At 53.7% G+C, this 9,077-nt stretch overlaps 2 protein-coding genes across 5 annotated transcripts in view; both read right to left on the reverse strand.

The window, feature by feature from the left end:
- The window catches only part of Cdhr5 (cadherin related family member 5), an 8,270-nt gene extending 2,781 nt beyond the window's left edge, over window positions 1-5,489 (reverse strand). Inside the window, exons 1-12 of the mRNA XM_021215447.1 lie at window positions 5,334-5,489; window positions 5,078-5,253; window positions 4,700-4,750; window positions 2,771-2,863; window positions 2,534-2,635; window positions 2,315-2,425; window positions 2,056-2,226; window positions 1,398-1,488; window positions 1,219-1,316; window positions 897-1,097; window positions 649-762; window positions 487-571 (exon numbers count right to left, since the gene is read on the reverse strand). Of these exons, the coding sequence (XP_021071106.1) occupies window positions 487-571; window positions 649-762; window positions 897-1,097; window positions 1,219-1,316; window positions 1,398-1,488; window positions 2,056-2,226; window positions 2,315-2,425; window positions 2,534-2,635; window positions 2,771-2,863; window positions 4,700-4,750; window positions 5,078-5,253; window positions 5,334-5,427 (1,387 nt within the window). The 5' untranslated portion in view covers window positions 5,428-5,489. The remainder of the gene's footprint in view (window positions 1-486; window positions 572-648; window positions 763-896; window positions 1,098-1,218; window positions 1,317-1,397; window positions 1,489-2,055; window positions 2,227-2,314; window positions 2,426-2,533; window positions 2,636-2,770; window positions 2,864-4,699; window positions 4,751-5,077; window positions 5,254-5,333) is intronic.
- A 1,325-nt stretch (window positions 5,490-6,814) lies between these two features.
- On the reverse strand, window positions 6,815-7,626 carry Sct (secretin). Of its 4 annotated transcripts, none has more exons than XM_021219096.1 (4): window positions 7,515-7,626; window positions 7,333-7,434; window positions 7,119-7,216; window positions 6,815-7,010 (listed from the first exon to the last, which is right to left on the reverse strand). In XM_021219096.1, the coding sequence occupies exons 1-3, from the start codon at window positions 7,595-7,597 to the stop codon at window positions 7,168-7,170; spliced, it is 234 nt and encodes a 77-aa protein (XP_021074755.1). In that variant the 5' UTR covers window positions 7,598-7,626; the 3' UTR covers window positions 6,815-7,010; window positions 7,119-7,167. The 4 variants fall into 4 exon arrangements, with proteins under 4 accessions (XP_021074755.1, XP_021074748.1, XP_021074740.1 ...); XM_021219089.1 differs by having other exon boundaries at window positions 7,119-7,223; XM_021219081.1 differs by having other exon boundaries at window positions 6,817-7,038; window positions 7,119-7,223.
- Between the last annotated feature and the right edge of the window lie 1,451 nt (window positions 7,627-9,077).

Below are 9,077 nucleotides of genomic sequence, written 5' to 3' on the forward strand. Positions count from 1 at the left end.
TGGAAGTAGGGGCTGTCGGCTGAGAGGTTCCTGGCTTGGGGCTCTGTGTTGGGTCACTTCTGGATGAGGTTGTCATGGGGGAGGTACTTGTTGTGGAAGTAGGGGCTGTCGGCTGAGAGGTTCCTGGCTTGGGGGTCTGTGCTGAGTCCCCACCAGGAGTGGCTGTCTGGGGAGAGGTGCTGGTTCCAAGAGTAGGGGACCCCCCAGGTACAGATGAGGCAGAGGTGGGTGGGCTTAGAGTTGTGCCACCAGGCGGGAATGGGCCAGCACTTCCCCCAGAGCTGGTGGTGGTAGGTCTTTGAGAGGTCCCAGAGGTCGAGGGGGCTTCCATAGTGCTGTTACTTGAAGGCCCAGTCGTTCCTCCAGCTTCTGGGGGTTTGGGGGACTCTGGTGGTGGCATGTACAAAACTTGGGTTTGCCTCTGTCCCCAGATATGCCTGTCCCAGAGGAGGAGCCACCCTGCTTGGGAGGCCCTGGGGAGCTCACCTGTGGAGGGCGGTTCCCGCTCTGACACCTGGATCTCAACAACAGCGGTGGCTGTGTCCTTAGTCACAGTATTGCTAGCTTCTACCTGGGTCAGGAAAGGGGCTTGTTCCTCTTGGGTCCCTCTTTACCCCCACACCTTTGATCCCCTTATCCCCACTCCACCTCTACACGGATGGTTCTCGCTTCCTCCATAGGCACAGCGGTCAGCATGATATCCTTATTCATCGTGAATTCTGAGGAGTTGGTGACTCGATATGTGACAGCTGAGTTGAGGTCCTAGATGAGGCACTACAGTGAGACATAGGTCTGGTGCCCTACTGTGCACCCCAAGCAGTCTGCACAGAGAGAGGAGGCCAGAGGGTCCAGGTATACTTATAGGGTTCCTAGGTGAACAGGGAGGGACTGCATACCGGGAAGCCTGGGTACTGAGCCTGGATCCTCAGGATCTCCGAAGGGAAGGTCTTGTCCTTCACTGCTGTGCCAGCATCAGATCCTAGTACCACTGTGCCATAGTACAGGCTCTGAGAGAACTGGAGTGGGTTCCCAGTGACACTGCGAGCCTCCACGATGGCCTGGGTCACTGAGTATCGAGCCATGTCAGCCTGATCAGCCTGAGAAGTCAGGAGAAGCAGGAGTGGGTATTCGGATTTAATGGAGCTACAGCTGGGGACACAGCTGGGGACAAAGCTGGGGACACAGGGGACCCATCCATCATCTAGTACTGGTACCCACCCTGATCAGGAGGGTGAACCTCATGGGGCTCGGGATACTTTTGGCCATCGTGAGGTTGCCATCGTATGCATTGATGATGAATGTGCCATCCGTGTTTCCTGGGAGAATTTGGGGTGGAGCTTGGTGTCTGGTCCCTCTGTTGTGGGCTCCAGGTGCTGTGGGGCTAAGCCCTCACTCACCTGCAATGATGCTGTAGATGATAGGCTGGTTAATGGCCTGATCTCCGTCCACAGCATAGATGGGACCAGGATTCAAGATGAGGGGGGACGGCTGTAGGGATAGGGACATCTTGAGGTTTCAGAGCCCCACTCTTACTCTCTTGTTGTCCCTCAAGATCTGAACTGTGAGTTGGAGCCTGGAGGGAGGGGCAGTGCCTGCTTGGGACAGAGCTGCGGCCACAGAAGGACTCAGTGGCAACAAGAACTTACGAAGGAAGGCTTGTAGCTTCAGTGTATGCCCCTCTGCACAGTGGAGGCTGTGGTGGGCTTGACAGGCCACCCTGTCCAGTGGCACCACTGGCCTCAGAGGAGGCTCTCAGCTAGACAAGGACTTAGCAGTCCCTTATTAGCATCAGCCCTGCCCCTGAAGCCCTCACATCCCAGCTGACATCATAGGATCCACACTCCTCACTGATTTTTGCCCCAGCCCCACCTGTCTGAGAAGGATAGTTAATGATTGATTGTTGACTGATGATTGATTGATTGTTCATGTTTGTTTCTTAAATCACGGAACTGTCCGCAGGCCTCTCCAGGAGCTCAGGACCATGGCTGGATCCCTCCCCTGCATGTTTTCTGACTTGGCTCTAGATTCAAGGCTGACCCTGGGTCTCCCCATTACCAGTTTGTGTCCCGTGGGGACAACCGCACTGTACTGGGCCTGAATGCAGATGTAGCCATCTGTGAAGGAGCATGGCAGGAACCAGGGGGTCCGTAGGTCAGCTGGCAGCACGTTCAAGACCAGGGTGGCAGTGGCCGTGTGGCTGGGCTTTACATTTTCCTCCCAAGTGTCCTGTAGTGACAGCCAGCCCCTGATAGGTCAGGCCCAGCTTGGACAGGACCCAGAACACCCAGGACTCAGGAAGATGTGATCCGCTTACCCGTGCCAGCAGCCTCAAGGTCATATTCTGATTCTTGTAGAAATCCAGGGTCTTGTCCAACTTCAGAGCAGGGTAGTTTACGCTCTCCAGGGAGAAGAACTTGCTGGCATTCTGTAGAGGGGAAGGAAGTGGGACTCTGGAAGGTGGAGAAACTGAGGCCTGGAGGCATCAGATAGAGTGAGGGTTGTCAATAATGAGTGGGAATGGGGGAGCACTGACGGGGGTCACTTCCTGCAGAGTGTAGACTAGGATGTCATTTTTGTCAGCATCTGTAGCCTTCAGCTGTGACTCAGGGATGATGGTTGTATTCACTCTGGTGTCCTGGGGATGGAGAGGAGGAGGTTGGTCCAGCCATGCTATGGTTTCTGTCTATAGATCTTCCTGATGTCCCCCAGACACCCTGTGTCCCCCTGCTTCCTGCATACTCAAGACAGCACTGCTTCAGACTGGACTCACCTCTGATACTTTATATTCCTTGATTGCAAAGGAGAATTTTGGCTCATTGTCATTGACATCCAGGACAGCCACAAACACCTTGAGCTGTGCCACCTGCAGCAAAGTCACCAAAGTCAGTCCCTGGCTGAGGAGCAATGTTCTGATGTCCCATCATTCATTCATTCCTTTTCTTATCTGTTCGTTCATTCAGTCAGTCAGCCAGTCACTCTTTCCCTTTCATTCCACAGACACCGGTGGCAGCAACAATGTGGTGGCCTGTCAGCTCCTGTTCTAGGAGGAACGCAGACTGTAAAAACAAGTTTTAGAGTGTGGCCACATGTGTGTGGTGGGTGTGCTGAAGAGAAATAATGACAATCCCAGGGCCACATCCAGCAACACATCAAAGGGAGAAAACCAGCATCTCATGGCTTCAGAAACAGGGCTCCAAGGGAAGATTGGAGAAATAGGTTAAAACCACACAGCTCAGGGCTGGAGAGATGGCTCAGCGGGTAAGAGCACTGACTGCTCTTCTGAAGGTCCTGAGTTCAAATCCCAGCAACCACACGGTGGCTCACAACCATCCGTAATGAGACCTGATACCCTCTTCTGGTGTGTCTGAAGACAGCTACAGTGTACTTAAATATAATAATAAATAAATCTTAAAAAAAAACAAAAAACCAAAAAACAAACAGCTCTATCCCATGAGAGAACCCTTCCTGAGACCCAGGGAGACACGAACACAGCCAGGTGCTGGAAGACAGAGAGAGAAAGCTGTTCTTCTCAGGTGTAACAGATATCAAGTCCACGCCTCTCTCTGTCTTCCTGTTTCTGTCTCTGTCTCTCTGTGTGTCTCTCTCTGTGTGTCTGTGTGTCTGTGTATGTGTGTGAAGTATATTCGTGTGTTGAAGGTGGAGCCCAGGGCTTCAAATCATACTAGGCAGATACTACCACTAAACTAAACCTAAAAAATAAGTTTTGTCTTGTTTTGTTTTGTTTTTCTTCGAGACAGGGTTTCTCTGTGTAGTCCTGGCTGTCCTGGAACTCCCTCCATAGACCAGGCTGGCCTTGAACTTAGAAATCCGCCTGCCTCTGCCTCCTGAGTGCTGGGATTAAAGGCGTGCGTCATCACGCCCAGCTCTGTTTTGTTTTTAAATATTACTATCTATTAGAGATGTGGCCCAAGGTGTGTGTAGTAACATGTTATGGAGCTGGGTAGGAGGGTGTGAGAGTTGCTTATGGTGCAGCAGAAATTATGTGGGGCCTGTTATTTCTTCGAGCTTCCTTTAGTAAAAGACTTGTGGTGGAGCCTGAGGGATATGATGTATGGGATAGGGTAGCGGGACAGCATAAAGTAGGAGGGTTAGGCATCAAAATGAATTTGCACACCAGATCAGTGTCTGCATGCCCTAGCCTCACCCTCCCACCTGTGCATTTAGTTTTGGCATCCGGTAAGAAAGTGTGGAAGTCTCTGTGTGAGGCTGTGCGGGGTTGTGGTTATAACTCTCTAGGAATTCACTCTGGGGGAAGGAATAGAGGAGGACCAAGGGCAAGGGGAGCAGATGGCTCTGCAGGCAGGGTCAGAAAGGAGACCTGATGACCAAGGCCCCACGGGACTAGAGGTAGGAAGAGGTCTGACTCTAACTGAGGCACAACCGACAATGCTGACAGTGTGCCTTGGGTGGGGTGACCTACGTGGCTGGCAGGTGAGGGTGTCTCCCAGGAGAGGGATGAGAGGCAGACTCAGGGTCTCAGGGTATTGACTTAATACACAGCTCTAAGTTAGCTGACTTTGAATCTGGAGCTCAGGGAAGAGTCTGGACGGAAAGAAGCAGGCATGGGAGTGGCCTGGAGAGAGCTGGTGTTCAGACTCCCTGGAGTGAGGTTATGGAGGAGTGGTCTTGGGGTACTCTGACAGAAGGCAGGGGCGATCAGGTACTGGGGTTAACTTACCACAGTGTCTCCTCTCCTACACTCCACATCTGCCTGAAGCAATGAGTTTTCCTGAGGATGAAGCCAGGGGCCCTATGAGTCACTTGCCACATAGGGAGCTGCTCTAGCACAGGAGAGTAGGGCTAAGAGAGCAGGTACCACTCCAGCGCCCCAGTCATCTGTGGGGAATCCTGGGTGCAGGGGGCATTTGGCAGCTTTGTCCCCTACGGCCCTTCCCCTCAGTACCAACCAACCAACCACAGGGCCTGAAGGGTTCCTCACTGGTGGGGGGGGGCTATAGATCCCTCAGCCCCTCCTTCCCTGAATCTTCCCCAGGTTAGGGGGCCCGCCCAGGTATGTCCCCATGAAGGCACATTCCATCCAGCCTACAGCCTGTACCTCATAATCTGGAGTCATGTTGAGAAACAGCTCTTTTCCTTCGATCTTAAAGGCATAAGGGGGGGACGAGGGTCCCAGGGTTACGTGCAGGCCGTCTGGGACAAAAATGTTCACCAGTGGCTGAGAAACAACGGTGTTCTCCTCGATTCTAAATATGGTCTCGTTCATAGTGCAGACTAGAAAGTTGCAAAGGAGAAGTTGGTTCCTCCCACCAGAGCTCTGCCACCCACCTGTCCTGCCCCTGCCCAACACATACCCTGGGTCTGGGCCAAGGTCCCCGGAGGTTGGCCAAACAGCACTGTGAGCAATGGCAACAGCAGGGGAGGCCACAGGAGGGCCGGAGCCCCCATGGCGGCAGCTGTCACCTGGAAGAAGGGTCCAGCCTGCTTGATTCCAGGGCTGGTACAATTCCTGCCTTGGCGACCTTCGCCCCTGCCAGGCACCGCCTCATTTTATGACCCTTTACAGATGGCCTCTATCAAGGGGACTCACGCTGGCCGGCACTAACAGGGGACATGAGGTCATATTTCGGCCTGGACTTCCAGGAAGTTAGCTGGGGACTCAACCCACAGGCACTACACATAAGGTGTAAGAAACTTGAGAACAAGGAGGAGTGGAGAATAGGTGTGGGGAGCCAGGGCAAGGCTCTGGGGCCATAGATCTTGAAGGAGGCTGAGTCAGGGCTGGGGGCTGAAGCAGGCCTGTGGGATGGAACCATGGGTCTGGGGAGCTGGGGCAGGGCTGTGGGGAGCTGGGAGCAAGAACAGACTGAGCCATTGGTCTTGGGTCTACTATAGCCCTCATCAAGGTGTCCCTCATCTTGTCTCTTTCTCCTCAGTGTTCTCTAGCAAAATTCCTGGAGCTATGTCATATTGCCTTCCTTCCCTCGTCCACTCCCCAGGGAAAAATGGCTGTGTCCCAGTATGCTCCTGCTGTCTGAGAAACACAGCTGTTCCCCCAGGGTAGGGCCTGGCAGAGTCTTGGTGGGTGATAGGATGCAGATAGGACCTTTCAGCCACAGTCAGAAGCTGGGGTGTGGGGAGCCAGTATCTGATGGAAGACAGGAATCCTGGTGAGGACACAGCCCAGGCTTCCATTAGATCTGCTTCCTCTCCTCTCGCCTGTAAGCCTCAGAGATGGGAAGAAGGTCAGGAGGGTGGTAGGGGGTGTTCTGTTGAAAGGGCCTGCACAGCCCTCACTACTGTGTGTCTTTGCAGGGCTGGCTGCTTTAGATGCCTGAAAACCTTCCTGAGGCTCCAGGCCTCTGTAACGACTGAGCACTGTCTCACAACCCTTCACTGGTCCCACGGCTGCCTACTGGGAGATGATATCACCGTCAGGTCTCAGGGTGGGGCCCTGACCACCTAGACATGTAGAACCAGGATGCACTCAGGTCCCCTCACTCATAAGTAACTCCCATGGCCCCACCTGAGCCCCCCCTCACTACTTCATTTACCCTGACCACATGGCTAGACCAGGGTGGGGAGTGTCTGATCCCTGGAAATTTTGCTAAATGGACCACAGGGCATGGTGGGACTCTGGGGAATTCAGCTGGGAAAGAGGGGTTCAGCTGATGCCAGAGATAAGAAATGTCCTAGCTGGCTTCCCAGGTTCAAAGGGCAACTGGGTGTGGTCCTAGCCACTGAATGAGATGGCTGGATCTATCCACGTCTGCCAGGCTCACAGAGCAGAGGCTGCCTCAACTTTATCAGACATCACACACCATGAGCTAAAAGACCAGGGTCTAAATTCCTTTTTTATTGATGCTAAGGACAACCAATCCCTACTCCAGCCAGGGTCCTAGAGACTCTCCCTCCTCCCTCATCTGGGTGGCCTGGTTGTTTCAGTCCACTCTGAACGGTCGACAGCAGGCCTTGGTCCAGGAGGCAGCCAGAGAGACAGGGACCCATTCAGGGACAACCTGGGTAGAAGCCTGTGGAAGGAGATAGGTGGTGAGGGGGCTAGTGAGTGACCATCAGAGTGCAGACACCCACCTGGCCAGGGCACTTTAGGAATCTGGCTGAGGATGGAGAGAGCTCACCAGTCCTGTAGGGTCTGAGTGTTCGACCACAGCAAGCAGAGCTGGTCCTCTAAGGGCTTGGACCGGGCCAGGCTGTTGTCTGGGATATTTTCTGTGTCCTGCTCACTGACACCCCCCAACCCCCAAGCCCAAAATAGAATTAGTGGTGTACTGGGATGTGGCAGGCCTGTCCCATACCAGCCAGTCTGGAAAATTCTACCTAGCGCTGGCTCACCTGCGCTTCCCCACCAGACCCTGCAGCAGGCGCTGCAGCCTGGCACTGTCCTGCAAGCGGCTGAGCTCGCTGGTGAACGTTCCGTCTGAGTGTCTTGGGGTCCTGGGGAGGGGTGGAGCCATAAGAGTCAATAATGGAGGTGTGGGCGTGGCCGGGATGAAACGGATCCCGATCCCGCTCACCTAGGAGGTGCAGGGAGCGCGGCGGAACTGGAGAGCAGCAGCAGCAACAGCAGTAGCATCGGAGTAGGCAGCGGAGGCTCCATGGTCGGGCTCTGGGTGTGACAAATGCTGCAACTTCAGCCTGAGCCCCGCGCCACCGCTTTATAGCTGCCCGGACCGCCGGCGGCGGGGGGCTCCAGCACCGCCCCGGCTCCGCGCGGCCGGCCCCACCCCATCGATTGCAGGAAGGTCAGGGCCGCCCCCCCAGCTGTCGTCCGGCCACCTCCTGTCCCTACCGCCGAGTTGGCGCCCCTCAACTGCCGAGGGGCGGGCGGGAGGGTAATTAGAGGGGTAGTGCTACCAAGTAGCGAAATGGACATCTTCATCTGGGTCCAGGGATAGAGAATAGGGGGTGGCAGTGCAGGACGGGCAGAGAGAACCGCACTGTGAGACCCCAACTCACCTTGGAGCCTAGCCTAGACCAAGACCCTGCTGCAGGCCTTGTCTGGAAGGAGCTGTAGGTGTCTTGAGGAGCCTAGGAGGGGCAGGCAAACGACTGAGAAGAAAGGAAGATCAGTGTCCTAGCGCTCCTGAAGAAGCCAGGGCAGGGTAGACTAATGCAGATAACCACCTTAAGGGCAGCTCAGCACCTGAAACAAAATGGGACAGTTTATTCGTATTGGTAGCAGAAAATGGAGATGGGGTAGAATAAGAGAAAAGCAGGTGGGTAGAGGTTGTAAGGAAGGTGGGGGGAGCTATGGATGGGGATTGAAAACAAATAGGCTTGCAGAACATCTTCCTTCTTGGAATCCTGGACCTTAGCGGTAGAAGCACACACCAAGACCTGAGTTCAACCCAGCACTGAAATGCAAATCAAAAAGATAATCCTTAATATCAAATTACAAAACCAGAGAACTGTTAGGAGCTAACTCTTGGATAAAAATCACCTGGTTTTGTTATTAGAAATTGTTTGTTTTTGTTTGTTTGGGGGAGACAGAGTATTTAGCTCAGGCTGCCTTTGATCTCACTATATAGCCCACGTTGGCCTGGAACCCTCAACAGCAAAGATTGCAAATCTGAGCCACCAAGACCAGCTCTGTTTGCAGTTTGGGGGAGGGGTTTGGCAGATTGGGACTTCTTTGCTTTGCATTTTTGAGACAAGGTCTCATATACCCCAGGCTGGCCTGGAATTTGTTACCTAGCTTAGGGTAACCTTGAACTTCACATCTTCCTGCCAGTACCTCTGGGGTACTGGTATTACAGGAGTGTGGCAACATGCCTAGTTTTACAGGGTGCTAGGAATGGCACTTGGGGCCTCACCCATGTTGTGCTGTGCTAGAACTCTGTGAAAGGAACTCCCCATTCCTAACCCTCTACCGGAGGCTTTAAAAACAATTAGAAAATGTTTTAGAGTAGTTTTCAGTTTACAGAAAAACTGAACTGAAAGCATGGGATTCAGTTCCCTTATGCCCTTCACATATGCCCTAGGAAACCCTTATGCCCCTCACATATGCCCTAGGAAACACTCTCTCTCTCTCTCTCTCTCTCTCTCTCTCTCTCTCTCTCTCTCTCTCTCTCTCTCTC

The sequence above is a fragment of the Mus pahari genome, chromosome 1, assembly GCF_900095145.1.
Source record: "Mus pahari chromosome 1, PAHARI_EIJ_v1.1, whole genome shotgun sequence".
Lineage (NCBI taxonomy): Eukaryota > Metazoa > Chordata > Mammalia > Rodentia > Muridae > Mus > Mus pahari.

What these genes read in the sequence shown, in the direction of transcription:
- Sct (XM_021219072.1), bottom strand. Translation starts at nt 7,597, where the DNA reads ATGGAGCCTCCGCTGCCTACTCCGATGCTACTGCTGTTGCTGCTGCTG. An exon ending in GCGCTCCCTGCACCTCCTAG is followed by an intron (nt 7,435 to 7,514) that starts GTGAGCGGGATC and finishes ACCCCTCCCCAG; the next exon opens with GACCCCAAGACACTCAGACG. An exon ending in CACTCAGACCCTACAGGACT is followed by an intron (nt 7,030 to 7,119) that starts GGTGAGCTCTCT and finishes TAGCCCCCTCAC; the next exon opens with CACCTATCTCCTTCCACAGG.